The 14,928-nt window shown below is 48.4% G+C and overlaps 1 protein-coding gene across 16 annotated transcripts in view; it reads right to left on the minus strand.

Moving 5' to 3' along the window:
- Positions 1-1,011: 1,011 nt before the first annotated feature.
- PIP5K1A (phosphatidylinositol-4-phosphate 5-kinase type 1 alpha) overlaps positions 1,012-14,928 on the minus strand; it is a 43,897-nt gene continuing 29,980 nt past the window's right edge. For 6 of the 16 annotated variants that reach the window (XM_088659718.1, XM_088659727.1, XM_088659728.1 and 3 more), the window contains 10 exons: positions 14,679-14,762; positions 13,013-13,061; positions 12,270-12,354; positions 11,193-11,330; positions 10,306-10,435; positions 8,025-8,053; positions 7,355-7,421; positions 6,217-6,268; positions 4,736-4,820; positions 1,012-3,767 (listed from right to left, as the gene is read on the minus strand). In XM_088659718.1, coding sequence (XP_088515844.1) covers positions 4,782-4,820; positions 6,217-6,268; positions 7,355-7,421; positions 8,025-8,053; positions 10,306-10,435; positions 11,193-11,330; positions 12,270-12,354; positions 13,013-13,061; positions 14,679-14,762 — 673 coding nt within the window. In that variant the 3' untranslated portion in view covers positions 1,012-3,767; positions 4,736-4,781. Of the gene's footprint in view, positions 3,768-4,735; positions 4,821-6,216; positions 6,269-7,354; positions 7,422-7,984; positions 8,054-10,305; positions 10,436-11,192; positions 11,331-12,269; positions 12,355-13,012; positions 13,062-14,678; positions 14,763-14,928 lie in introns of all 16 variants that reach the window. The other 10 variants (XM_088659726.1, XM_088659725.1, XM_088659724.1 and 7 more) reach the window with 5 other exon arrangements.

Genomic DNA, 14,928 nt, shown 5'->3' on the forward strand with positions numbered 1-14,928 from the left:
ATTCGTTTCATAACAGATCCATACCTAGGTTAGAGCATCAGGCTAGGACCCGGCGGAGACCCAGGTTCAAATCCTCCCACTTGCCCATTAGAAAAAATGTCTCTGCTACCCTTACAGGCCAAGGCTGCGAAATGTTTTTGGCTCTATGGTCCAGAAGATCCTTCTTCCTTGTGGGCCAAATCTGGTGGCTGGGTCAGCAGGGCCACCGACCTGTCAATCACCTGACATCACAAAGTGGAGGTATGGGTACATCCCAGAGTCAAGGCGGGATTTAATGGCGCCCTCCTGCCCATCAAATGACATCATGAGAGACATCAGCTGATGGACATGGGTTGGGACCCAGCAACCCTCTGATGTAGGCTTAGAGCAAGTGTTGGGGAATGCCTTCAGCATGAGGGCCACATTGCCTTCTAAATAACCTTGAGGGCCAGAGGCAAAATGGGCGGAGCAACTAATGCAAATTTGATATTTGTCCAGGCTAGTTTTGAACCACGCCCCAATCTATCCTCAAGCTACAAGCAAGAGACATAAACAGAGTTCACGAAGCATGCAGGCTACTTAGGGGTTCAAAGCAGGAACCAAGAACTGTGTGGCTTGGGGAAAATTTGGATAGTGACATGGAGGGAATGTAAATGACTAAATTCCAATTCCACTCTTCCTTCTCCTCCATGGAGTTCAGAGCGGCAGGCACACATCTTCAATCCTCGCCTCCTTTCACACTTTACAACCTTGCATGGTAGGTTGGGTTTCAGGCTGCAAGGCCACCTCCGTTTCTGCTTTGCGACCAAGTTTATCATGCAAGAAAATCTCCTGGATCTCTGCCCCCCAGAGCAAGGGAAGAGATCCAATCCTGGGTGGGGTAAGAGCCCCATCGGCGCCTTTCAGCGGCGGGACACCCTACTTGCAAGTAAGGAGACCTCAGGGAGCAGGCAAGCATAATGTGGGCATAAAAGAGACGCACATGATCCAAATGACAACAATGTACAAATGCAGTAGCAGAGGCGGACACTCTTAAAAGAAATAAAGACGGCTTTATTGGACTGAGTAGCATACTGCATGTTACGCCCCATCGTGTCCGACAGATGAAGCTGATAAAACAAGTGTGGGTTGTTGTTGTTTTGAGAGAGCGAGGGGAAGGGGGTTTCAACATCCACTTGAACAGGCAATGATATGCCTCAGAGTCACAAGGGGCGAAGTTACAAAAATCCACGGCACGGCACATCGAGATGGGTGGCTACAAGGATGCTTGGACAGGTCCAGAACCCAACCGTGCATTCATTCATTCACTCTCTCTCTCTGCGCCAGAAACAAGTCATGGATGTGGCTGCGTGAAGCGGCTGGTCCTCAGTTGTCCCGCCTCCGATGAGGGGAGGTAATGGCAGTTAGTCCCAGCGCTGAATGAGAAACCAGTCCCACTCACTTCTTGAGGCTGATGTGGAGCTTTTCAAAAAAAGATACAAGGCGTGGCTTGTCTCCCCACCCCCAATTCTTTTAAAACACCAGAACTTGTGCTTGCTGCTTCCTTAAAACCCAGTCAAAGCAAAGTCATTAAATCGTAACACTATAGAAATAATCCCACTCCTCTCACCTCACCTTTTTTTTGGGGGGGGGGGTTGGGGTGTGTGGAAGTATACACTTAAATACAACTTCATAAATATTAACATTATGGGGAAAAAACCAAACCAAAAAAACCTTGTGTTCTTTTCCTCCTTGCGGGACAAAAATAGACGATTCTGGGGATGTTTCCGAAGAGTCAAAGGGTGTCTAATATAGACATTTACTTAAAAATATAACTCTTAAAGAGAATTGTGGAGAGGGCAGGGTAAGGCAAGGAAGTAATTTCTCCAAACACAAAGCTGTGTTGTCACCTGGAGTTCTGTATGGCTAGAAAAACTGCAGGAATTTAACTACTTTTCTGCATTATGAATGCAAAATAGGATTTGTCCATGTCCCTACTTTGTTTGCTTGTTTAAAAAATAGAATCAACCAATTATGCCCGACATGTCATGCTTCCTGATCTCTTCACCAAATTTAAGAGACCAAGAGTGCTCCGTTCGCCCTTCCTCCCCCCCTTTTCAGAGTTAAACAAGGTACACTTGTCAAGCCTGGGCCGAGTATAACGGCTAACCCTGGCTGTCCCTAAGGTGCAGCCCACCTGTGAAAAGCTAACTGTGGGTAGTCAAAAATTGGCTACATCCACATCAGGCACTGAAAAAAAGGGGGGGGGTTATGTGAACTTGTGGGGCACTCCCTGTTCCTTACAGAAAAAAGAAAGTGTTTTGCTTCAAGTTTAGGTTCCGGTGGAACGGAGGGAACTTCCGCTATACATCAACATTTTAAACAGAATAAAACCAGCCTGTTTTCATAAGCCTCTAAGCTTCTTACTGTGATTACTGACAACAGGGGAGATATAAAAAAATACATTTAGGAGAAATATAAATTCTCTTGGTGGAATTCTCTAGGGAGGAAAGGGCTGTCATAATTTCAACTTGACCGTAAATGTAGAACATTACTTTAAAAAAAGTATGGCATGACACATGTTCCAAACTGCAGAAGGGGCTCCTGTTTGGAAAATTTAGTGATTCTCTCACTAAAATTTTGTGCTGCCTTCTTCCCCGCTCTCTCTCCCCCTAATTTAAAGACCTAGTTGCTTTCTTCATAGTTGAAGGGCATCGCAACTTGGAACGGGGTAGGAAACTTTCACTACGTACAAAGGAGGAAGTGGGCTGTTTTTATAAAGCAAAAGGAGCTGGAACGCTGGAAGATATATGTGTGTGTGTATATGTATAATTAAAAAGAAACAAACCAGAAACCAGGGAATTTCAAAATTTTCTTTTTTTAAAAAAAGGAGGTTTATAAGTCTGGAGTCCCTTAAAGGACTTAATACTGAGAAAGGGAGGTGTCTTCCTCCCTCACAAAGGCCAGGGGAGATTAAGTTTGGTCCGCTAGTAAAATGCTGAAGGCTTAAAAACCAGCATCTGGCCATTTTTGCTTCTGAGCAGACGTGCTTACAGTAGAGTTTAAAGGGGGTGAGGTGCTATCGCTTGCACTAAAATAAAAAGCAAGATTTAAAAATGTGCAAGACATCATTGGATGTGTGACCCGCCCCCACCAAGAGGATAGTTTCTCCATTGGACCCCTTGGAGAAAAGGCTGTTCTTGGTGCATCGGAAGTTTCTTGACCTAAAAACGACATACTTTAAAAAACAAGAACCTAAAGAACCATCACCCCAATACGGCAGTTTGAAAGGGGGGGGGGAGTTTTAAATACAAGTTTAAAATAAAATGTCAATGTTCATATTTTTGCAAAGCGTTCCAAGTGGGGCAAGACCAACAGACACCCTGATTCCCCCCCCCCCGCTCCCGTGAAGGATCGGGAACACAGAGAGGAGCCCCTTCGCAGCATCAAGACGTTCTCTGCTCAGGCATTTGGGACCACCTAGAAGGGTACCTGTCCCTTCTTGAGACACAGCCTGGAAAACCCTTGTGGCTCAGGGAAGGCTCTTCTGCCTGCGCCAGAGGAAACCTAGGGTCCCCCATCAGAGACCCGGCGGACTTCAGGAACGTTGGCGGATAACACTACTTTGCCGCAGGTGTGTGTGAGAGAGGGGCTGAGCCCCCCGTTTTGTCTGTTCGGATCACTTAAAAGTTCTAGGTATCAGCAGCCTGGGAAGGGCTGGAGGTTCAGTGCTCCACAGACAACGCAGAGTGTGTGGAGGAAAGTCTTCCGCTCATGTCTAAAGAAGGAATCCACCCCATGATATTTCACTGCAAAAAGAAAGAAAGAAAAGGGAGTTAGGCAGGTTTCAGGAAGATTGTGCCTGCAGCTTAGGAGAAGATTTCTGTGGTGGAGTGATGCATTGTGGGAGAAAAGGATATGCTGTTTTTGGAAAGAGGCAAACTGAAATATCCTTGGGAAGAAATGAGGATTTTAAAAAAGTGGAAAGTAGTACCAGTTCTGAATGACGGGGATCAGGAGCTTGGCAGTACACCTAAGAGAGTGCAAATACTGAATCGAGTTTGGTTCTGATCTTCTGGGGTTTGATTTAACTACTGTGGCTAAAAAACGGAACTTCTCTTGAGTTGCCCTGGAAGTGGGAACTCCCTTAACAGGGCAGCTGCAAGCAGCAGCGTAACTCGAACTCCCTGCCTATTGAAAGCAGCACCTTCTCTGTACTCTTTTTGGTTTAGACAAGCCTTCCCAGACTTGGATGCAGAATGTGGATGTATGTTTTAATGTGTTTTTAGCTGATGTTCATCTTTTGAACATTTTAATAGTTGTTTTTATGGATACAGTCATACCTCTGAAGTCGAACAGAATCCGTTCCAAAAGTCCATTCGACTTCCAAAGTGTGGCTTCTGATTGCCTGCAGGAAGCTCTTGCAGCCAGCCAGAAGCCGCAGAAGCCTCGTTGGATGTCCGGCTTCCAAAAGAACACTCGAAAACCAGAATACTCACTTCCAGTTTTCGATCGTTCAACTCCCAAGACGTTCGGGAGCCAAGGTATGACTAATTCTACTGTTTTATTCTCTTTGTAAACTGCTTTGGGATTCTTCTTCTTTTTACAATACAGTGGTGTGTAATTTTATTAAATAAATAAGCATAGGCAAAGTCAACTAGGGGTCCCCGAGTGCCTGAGGTTTGCCAGTGCTTTTCGTGAGTTCCAAGAGTCCAATGCAGCTGCCAGGAGGGCACCAAGCTGGTGACCCCTCCTTCTCTTAAAAAAGACAACTTACAAAGCTGATCTCCGTCTCTGGCAAGTCTTCAAATTGCTCCGTCAGCTCAGAGGGACGTCCTGGTGCGGAGGGTCCTGGAGAAATGCTGGGTGGGGGCAGAGGGGAGAAAAGAAGATGCTTTAAAAAAGGCCGCTATGATTATGAAGTGTACCCTCCCCAGGTTACACCGCAAAGGCTGCTCAAAAACAGGACTGGTGTTCGTTTATGGTACCAGCTTTCATGGGCAGGTGTTTGCTACAAAGGAATCCCTTTCCTCCCCATAAGTGGCCAGCTGATCAGTAGTAAGGGCTTCTCCCCCAAAGAACCCCACAGCTGTATCAGGCCAAAGGAGGTTCATCTTGTCTAGATTCCTGTTCTCACAGAGCCCAACCAGATGCCCCCAAGGGAAGCTCTTTAGCAGCATGTGAGAGTCAGAGAAGAGGGGACCATCAAGATGCAAGGAGCTTCCTGCTGGTTCCCAGAGGGGTCTCAGGGCTGCTGAGCCTTTCCTTCGCCTCCACTGCAGGAAGGGGAAAGATCAGCTCCTTGTTGATTAGTTTAACCCACAACACACAGGAAAAAATCTCAGCCAAACCAACTGGTAAAAACCAAAGCTTCCTCCCCATTCATCATTTCCATGGAGGGTGGTGGGGAGGGGGCATTTGAGAAGTCAAAAACTTTATTGCTGCTAACAAGAGTAACTCTTGAAGCACACGGGGATGAAAGGTGGGATCTTATTTCTATACAGCTGCTTGCTTAGCTCTTCCCAGGTTCCTGTTGCTCTTTCTCTGATCTTGCTTGTTTTGAATCCAGTTAACTTCTCCAGACCAATTCTCTGCCCCAACCTGAACCAAGAGAGAGTTCAGCTGCAGAAAGAAGCTGATCTCACTAGAGAGAGAAAGTCTGTGTCTTGGCTGCAGGTGGCAGTTTGATGGGATCTGGGCATAGCTGTCAAGTTTTCCCTTTTTTAAAGGCAAATTCCCTTATGTTGAATAGGCTTCATCGTGAGAAAAGGGAAAACTTGACAGCTATGGATTTGGGGATCATCTATAAAAAATAAATGAAAATTGCTGCAAGCAGCAAACCTCCCCTTCTCCCTGATGAACTAGCTTTCTACATGCAGGAGAATTAAAACTGTGCAAAAGTCTTGAGTGAAAAATTTCTGGCTGAGCAGGAATTAGATTTTGCTGAATGTGACTCAACATCCCACGAAAGAGGGGAAAAAACCCAAACCCAAGGCAGTTTCCAACTTGCAATTCCACGCCGGGGGGAGGGGTCTGTGCCTTAAGGGATGGGGGTGACCACTATCTGTGGCCCTGCAGAGATTGCTGGAACTCCCAACTCCCATCAACCAGCACAGCCAACATTCAGGGATGATGATAATGATGGGAACTGTAGTCTGGCAACATCTGGAGGTCCAGAGGTTCTTCCCATTCCAGGGTATTATTGGGACACCGCACATTGATGCCTTCCTTGTCTGACAGGGTGAGTTTTTCACCTACTTGGGAGAACGTTGAACTAGCTACCTCTGAAGATAAGCTGTTTTCCTGTGACCTATGTAGAGATCAAGAGACAGACCTTTCATCATTCCTTAGACGGCTTTACTCTATTAAACACACACCAGTGACCCCCCACCTCCTTCCCTTCCCACAAGATCTTCCGGGTCAAGGAAACCTCTTCTTTTAAAAAGTAAAAAAGGCAAGTGATGGCACCCTCTCTAAAATGTGCTGCATTTCTATAGCCTGTTTCAGCTAAGAAAACACGCTATGTGCTGTGACAGCCAAGAAGGGAGATGGCAGAATAGGGGGGGCGGGGTATTTGTGTAGCAAGGAACAAAGGAAGAAGCCTGCTTTTAAAACATTTTTTTGCCAGCTTTTTAAAGCTTACTTTACTTTGTGCAAAACACAAACTGGCCTTTTCACAAGGTGGCACAAATACCTAGCTCCAATCCCACCCCCCCACCCCCCAATCTTCACAGGGGCTGGGAGAAGCTCTTCAAAATTGGGACAATGGGGGTCATCTAAAAGTGGATGAGAAAGAGAAGGAGGAATGTGTTGTGGAAGAACCCCAAGGGGTCAGTGCAAGGCAGGAAGGTGGTCAGGTGAACTGCTCACAGCCAACGCTGTTTCCCTGCCTTTGAAGCAGTGGCACCCAAACTCCAGAACACAATCCCCAGGGAGGCTCCCCTTGATGCTGTTTCGAGGACAGGATAAACTGCCTTGGTCCCCCCCCCCAGGTGTTTTTGATCCTGCCTTTTCATTTCTGTGCAGTCTTCACACACCTCTCTCAAAATGTATCATTTGTATGTTTTGATTGTGGCTGTTGTTTTCTTAAGATGTCCTGGAGATCTATTTGAAGGGTAGGGCGGAAACCCCCAAAATAAAAGAAGTTGGCTGACAGGAGCTTATCGTGCCTTTTTTATTTCTTTAATCCCATAATCTGTTCCGAGGCCTACAGAGAAGGGGTGCTAAAAGCACCTCCTAAGGGCTTCCTGGTGTGTGTAAAGACAGACAAAGTAAGGCAGTCTCCACCTCCCTTAATCTATGAGCAATTTTCTTTTCCTTTTGGAACAGTTTTTGAACTTGTCAATAAATAGAACAAAAGTGCCCCACCGGCTGGTCTGCGTATGTCTCATCTCACCTACGGCTACTGCTGAGGCTGAACCTGGTCTTGCTAAAACACATGTCTGCATAGCTCTGCCTGTAACCTAGGCAAAGATTAAAAGGGGAAGGGGGAAGGGTTAATTAAGTGCATCATTCTATATGGGCAAGGCTGAAAACACAGCTGGACACCAAGCTGTGAGAAACCCAGGGAAGCCATCTGAACAGCAGCCAGGCCCAGCCTTTAGAGTCTGCTTTCTGGGGCAGCTAGAAGCCTGGATGGCTGACTGGGTGGGCAGGGAGGCAGGAATAGCAGCTTCGCTGGATCAGACCAATGGCCGATCTCAAATCCAGTATCCTTCTTTCCCAGACGTCTCTGGGGATCTTTTGGGTCCACATTGTGGGGTGCTCTCCATCCCAGGTGTGGGTAGGCTGGGCCGCAATCAACAGGAACCTTTGCAGGATGGTTAAGGATGATGGGGAGGGCAGGGAGGAGACAAGGCATGGATTCCTGCTCTGCCCATGCCACGTACAGTCACAGCAAAGAGCCATTTCAGCACAAGTTAAGAATAATTCAAACATCACCCAATTAGGACAGCAGAAAAGCCCCTCCTCAAGTTCAAAGGTGAAAAAGAGACAGCTACTAAGGTCTTGGCCCCCCACCCCTCACCTAGGGAAGGAGCTCTCTGGAGTCGGATCCATTGAGGTACCTGATTTGTGCACTTCCACTCCTATCGACCTAAACAGAGAAATAAAAAGAGAGAGAAAGATGGAGAGCATGCCTGATTCTCAGTGGCAATGAACTGAGTGGTGAGGATCTAGGAATCTGAGCTGCTTTGCACAATACTTTTTGGAAAAGGAGGGGAAAAACAAAACAGCTAGCATGGCTGAACCAAGAGAAGAAAAGTTCATATATATTCTCCCTCTTTTTTCCTCCTTTATCCTGGAGAAGAATCCCACCCCTGCTATTCACAATCCAATTTCCAAGCTGCTGATTCAGCAAGAGATGCAAATAAAATTGTAATCATTAGTCCAGGAGGGATTTCCCCCACCCTTAAAAAAAAAACCAGCAGGTGGAGCTGCTATTAGCCCCCCACCCAGCATCACCCCTTTTTTATTTCCTTAAATCTCCTCTTCTCATTACATATCAGGAGAGGGAATTTAAGGAAATACAAATGGGGGGTGAGGCTGGGTTGGGGATTGGTGATAAAGCAACAGAGAGGGGAAGGAACATTACATGAAAAGGGTGGCGAGAGAGAAATTAAGCTAGCGTGGTATATTTGTGTCAAGAAAGCGCAATTGCATTTCATCCAATAAAGTGCAAAAGGGGGGAGAAGCAAGACAAGACAGACTTTTTAACCACAACTGATGAGTGACTTCAATTAAGCGCCCTCAACAAAACCTGACAGCTCCCCACCTGAAGCTGTGATTTCCCTCATCTCTGTCTGTTCATGCCGTGCAAATTTATATTTTTAAAGGGGAGATTCCCAAGTGCAGGGGGTGGCTCAGGTCACAAGGCCCCCGAGCAAAACTGCTTTTGGCGAAGAGCCTGTTGCAATTAAAACAGGGACTTTTTAAAAAAGCTAGTCGTAAATGGCAATACTGCTGGTCGTGCAGCTGAAGACTAAGCTTAGCAGGGTGGGCTGGGCTAAATACAGGAGTAGTTTTGAACTCGCACACCAAAATCCTCTTGCCCCGCAAGGCAAATCTTAAGATATTGAAGATGTTGCCAAGGGTCTTTGTGACATTTGTGACAAAACAACCAGTCTAGATTGGTGTTCTGCCTGGACACTGGGGCATCAAATGTGGTTTGCAGCCTGCTTGGGTGTTTGTTCCTAAGCAAGGAGAGGTTGCGAGGGAGAAGTGAAGTCCTAATCCAGGGGTCCCCAGACTACGGCCCGGGGGCCGGATGCGGCCCAATTAGCCGGCCAATCCGGCCCGCGACGACCCCCGCCGCCCGCCGCTGCCGCCCGCTCTTACGGTGCGCAGCGCGGCAGTGCTCTTCCGGGTTGGGAAAAAAGCGCCAAAAATCCTTTGTGCGCATGCGTATGGGCCTCTCCCGACCTGGAAGAAGTCATTTCTGGTGCACTTCCGGGTCGGGGGAGACCCACGCGCATGCGCACAACGGATTTTCGGCGCTTTTCCCACCCTGGAAGCGCGCCGTCGCGCCAGTAAGCGCCCTTGCGCATGCGCACGGGCCCGCACTCCCCCGCACTCCGGCCCGCACAGGCGCGCGCTCCCCCGCCCTCCGGCCCGCCGCGCGATCGGCGTGGTGGGAACCGGCCCAAACGCCGGTAAGTCTGGGGACCCCTGTCCTAATCCTACAGCTTCTCGTAACACTCCCCCCCCCCCGAAAAGCCCTTGGGGAGCTCTATGAACAGACCAACTGAATCAGAGCAAAAGTCTGTCTGCTTTGGTTTCCTGTCCAAGCAGATGCCTTCCCTGAAAAGCTCACAAGCAGGATGCGAAGGCGAGAGCCCCCTGCACACCCACACCCCTGAAATTCTGTAGTTTCCTGCCTCTGAACCTTGGGTGCGGCCTGGTGTCTGTGTCCCTCATCTCCCTGTTGAACTTTGACATAGTAGACTAAAGGTCGATGAGAGCAGGCAGGCCCCACTCCTTGAGGGATGACAGCTGGCCCACCAGCTGCCAGCTTCGAAGGCAAAAAGAAGGGGGGAGAAGAATGCAAACCACAGCCAAATAAATTTGCTCTATTACAGGGGAGGGGAGGGATCAAAGGATTGGTGCAGCACACCTCAGTCACTTTCCCAAGGCACCCACTTCCCATCAGGGAAAGCCAGCTGCAAATCTGGGCTGCCATGACCACTGCCTGCAGATCCTCAGCCCTAGATCGCAGGATGTGACAGTTAATTTTGTAATAAAATAAACCCACTCTCACTACAAACAGTCTTACGGCAGACTGGTTTCCACACGTGCATGTACGGAAAACCTGCGAGTCAACAAGAAGCCAACAGCCAGACCCAGCCTTACCTGTTGGCTGGTGAATCGTGGCTTCTGCTCCCCAAGGAGGAGGTGGATAAGGTTGTGGCAGCTGAGTCGCTGTTTATTTCCTCTGCAAGGGGAGTGTGGGGGAGAAGGTCAGGGCGGCCCAGCTGGGAACCTGAGGAAGAGGGAAAAGGGGTGCTCAAGCTTTAAAGCTGTAATTTGAGGACATTGTAATTTGGCATCTTCATCTCCCTGTTCTTCCTTCCATGCCTTAGCCTGGAATCTGCTAGGAGGAACTGCCCTTGGCTTCTCATTCACTCCCAGCCGGGGGGGACCCTTGGTGTTGTTCCGTGCAGTAGATGGAAGAGGCTTCAACAACAGATCCCTGCTTCACTTTAGATAGTACCATAGGAAACTGTTTTGTACCAAGTCAGACCTTTGGGCCAGCTTGCTCAGTGGTGTCTACACTGATTGGCAGCAGCTGCTCTCCAGAGCTCCATGGCTCTCTCTCTCAGCCCGGCCTGGAGACACCATTGGGGATTGAACCTGGAACAAAATGTTCTACCCACTTCCTCTGGGTCTCTGCCCTACCCCACTCCATCCCAGACTAGTTTGAACAGCATCATGCTCAGAAAGACAAACAGAAGCCCCCCCCCACTAAATCCACCACTGGGCAGAGCCATTACGCACGGAAGGGGCATGAAAGAAGAGTCTGGATCCCCCAACAGGTCTTTTCCCTGTCTCTGCGGAGGGTTTTTATGCAGGGAGCATGAAACCTCCCCGCCTGAAGCATGAAATGTTGCAGCCAAGCAACTGATGAAGACACATCTGGGTGTCGCCACAGCTTGTCAGGCTGGGACAGGCAGGAAGGCCTTGGTCCTGACATGCCTCCCCCCCCAACTCCTCCCCCCAACCTCTGGGGAGCCACCAACCTTGCTCGATTTCCGCCTCCATCGTGAACTGCGCTTTTGCCTCGCACAGCCCTTGCACCTGGGATGGGGCGCCACCCTGGCCTGGCCGCCGGGGAGGTCCTGCACCAGACCGGCTCTTTTTCGAAGGGGAAGATTTAACTTTGAAAGGGAAAGAGAAACCAGAGACGTGTATACCAGATGTAGCCTTATTGGCAGCCTTCGTCTTGCCTATTAAGCAAGGCGCAAGGCTTAACACAAACAAAATATAGGGGTGGAGGGGGGTACTCAAATCACTTGAAATAGAAAGCCTTTTAAGTAGCTGTGACTCAACAATAACCAAGTTAGGACTGGGGTGTGTGTGTGTGTGTGTGTGTGTGTGTGTGTGTGTGGAACTGAAATGTCCAACATACTGTAGTTCAGTGGCTCACTTTGGGATGCTCTCTTTGGGGAGAGACCACGGTACAAATCCCCACTCAAGCCCAGCAGCCTTAACCAGATAGGCTGGAGAGTCAACCCAGGGGCCATCGATAGGCAAAGTCGGGCACTATGACTGAGCTTCAGCCTCTCTCCCTAAACATCCCAACCAAAAAGCCAAACTGAGAGGTTTCAATGGCTTCTCGACCACCTGCGGCCTTCTGGGCGCTGTTGGACTCCCATCAGCCAGCATGGTTATTGCTTGTCAAGGTTTTTTAGAAGCTCCAATGGTTTCTTATTGTCTTAACTCTGCAATTATTTTTAATTTGTACTGCTCTAACTTTTTGATGTTTGTCTCCCTGGGCTCCTTTGGGAGGAAGGGCAGAAAGTAGTAGTAATAATAATAATAATAATAATAATAATAATAATAATAATAATAGGAATGGTGATAGGAGTCCTGCAAACATCTGGAGAGACAAAAGTCCCATGCCCTGGACTAAGAACTGCTTAGATTATGTACCATCCAGTATGGCAGGGTTTATTTTGGGTCCGCTGGGAATCCTTCCAAGGCATCAATGCAGCAGAATTGTCACACTATTTTCAGAGATGGCCCAGAAAAGCCTGCTAGAGTTCCACCCACCCAGAACAGGGTACGTTTGTGACCAGTGAACCCAAGTAACTTACAAGGGATTTTCTTGAAGACAATGTTACACATGAACCGCTGGAATCTTTCTGCATAAAAACTGGGCCGGTGAACCGAAACTGTATCCTGCAATGAAGAGCCAAACAGCAAAGAGTCACATCAAGTAAACAAGGATGAAAGCAAAAAAAAAACCCCAGGCAACAAAATTTAAATCGGAATAAAACCAGCAACAATTTGCCCACATAGTAGAAAAAAGCAACCTCAAAAGCTGACATCTACACAATACATGGCCAGAAAAAAAACTGATCAGAAAATGATTAATTCATAACAAAAGGGCCCATTGTAGGCCAGAAAATTCTGGGAGCAAAAAAAGTAAAAAACTGGTGCCCAAAAAAGATGTTTGGTGCCAGGTGGGCTTCTCTGGAGAAACCACCCCAAAAGCATTAAGGAGAGTTCACCTCAAAAGCATCGTTCTATTTACTGAAAACAACAACAAACTATTACAACATCTAGTTCTAGGAAGAAACTCAAGGCAGCTAACAAATAAAAAAAACACCACAAAATGCCTGGATCCTTGCATCTGCAGGCTCTGGTCTCCCCACACACCCCAAAGAAATGATGGCCAAAATTGACATACAAAAGCGGGGGGAAGGGAATAGCGTTCTCTCTCTCTCCTTTACACCCCGCTTTCCTCCAGCTTCAGAAGTAAAGCAAACAATCGTCACCACCCAGCACTTCCCAGACAAGACAGAACAACAAGAAGCAGTGGGTTTTGGCTGCTCACCCCATCATGAACAAGGGCTTTCCACGAGTGCTCCAACTTCTTAATGAACCTAGTAAGGAAGATTTTGAAAGGTGGAGACAAGTTAGCCTCACAGATTTTAAGATCAGTGCATTTTTTTGAGGGAGGGCAGAAGAAGAGGAGACGAAGCAACCTTCTACTCTTCCTAACCCCATGTTTTGTCCACTGGCCTGCTATCCAACTTGCCTGTAATCCAAGCCTCCCAAATTCAGCTTCCTTCCAGAGGGACACTCTAGGCCTCGCCAGGAGGATTATCTTGTCTGCTCCTGGATCCCCTGGTTTTGCTATTCCAATTCTTAATAAATAAAATGGCTGATTCTAAACATGTCTGGTTAGCCTCGAATCTCATACACAAACCAGGCTGATTTCTACTTTTGTGGGTTTTTCTTTTTCTGCACGCACACACACACACACACGCACACACACACCCCTCACTCTGAAGTTTAACTGGCTGCAACTCACCACCAAGTGGTTTGTTGCCTTGGCGCCACAGAAACACTTTGCTAACAGTGCAATACATTGAGAAAATTCCTGGCCAGAGCAAGCCACCGCCTGCTCCCTTTCCTCTCGCTGACTTCCACCCCATGTTATCACTTCCTGTACACTTCCCTCGGCACAACAACTCAACCTGATGTGCAGCCTAATTTGTGAGGGCTTGCCCGCTCAGCCTGCTTAGTCAGTCTTAATTACTTCCAGAGAGCAGGAGATTCATTGCTTGCCCTTTGCTATTTTCCTAGGTGGCGAAGGCAGCCCTGCACCTCTTTGGGCTCCCTTCTGACTCCCGCACTGACGGCTTTAATTGTCAGGCTTTAGCCTGCTGAACTGATTGCCTCTGCATCTCCTCACAGCCACAGTAAGTTTTGTATCTGGGGGAATGCAAGGCAGCAGTTTTCCTTGGAATTGAGATAAAATCCCAACGCAGAAAAGCCCAGCCCTTAGGGAAGGCCAAGACCTGTCCCTTTCAGAGGGGTCCTCTAACTTCTAGATGGGAATTGGGAGTCTAGCCACATCTGGGGAGCCAGCAGTTAGCCACATCAGAGGTGGGGAACTACTTGTCAACCCAAGGGCTGTTTTCTTCTCCATGGCAAGACTTTGGGAGTGAGGGCACACACGCCAGTGGTAGATGGGGCCAGAGGTCAGAGCAGGAGGAGCAATGGACTGGTCTTTGTACAGTCCAGCTATGCAGATGCTGAAAACCTTCACACACACAAAGGCACCTCTCCCCATCCAGCCAAACGAGAGGCACGATCACAGTTCTCAAGGGGAAGGGTTCTTTTGGTGGGTGAGTCCCAAAGGCTGGGCAGAGAAGCCCAGAGGGCTGCATTTGGCCTCCAGCTTTTGCCATCTGTGATGGCCAGGGATGATGGGAGTTGTAGTCCAGCAACCTCTGGAGGACCCCAGGCTGGCAATGACTGGATGAAGTGGTAGGAACATAAGAAGAGACCTGCTGGATCAGGCCAATGGCCCATCTAGTCCAGCATCCTGTTCTCACACTGGCCCACCAGATGCCTGTGGGAAACCCACAAGGAGTATTCAAGCACAACAATCACTTCCTGGGGTTTCCAGCAACTGGTATTCAGAAGCAATACTGCCTGAAACTGTGGAAGCCGAGCAAAGCCATCACAATACAAAGATGTTGACTCCTCACCTGTAAGATTGCAGCACATCGATGATCCCCACGTAGAGAAGCAGCCTCTCCCCCTTGGCGTTCCGGGCCGGGATCCCTCCCATTCTGGGCAAGAGAGGTGAAAAGGAAAAAAGAGAAGAGTCTCAGAAGGTGCCCCAGCCCAGCCAAAAGGCATTTTCACCCACTGCTCCCACCCCTGTGGTTCAGCCCCACGCAGAGCCCATTGGGAACAGTTGGGCCTGGCTTGGCACTTGGCCAAATGCCCACACAC

Source organism: Zootoca vivipara, chromosome 16 (assembly GCF_965207765.1).
Source record: "Zootoca vivipara chromosome 16, rZooViv2.hap1.1, whole genome shotgun sequence".
Taxonomy (NCBI): Eukaryota; Metazoa; Chordata; class Lepidosauria; order Squamata; family Lacertidae; genus Zootoca; species Zootoca vivipara.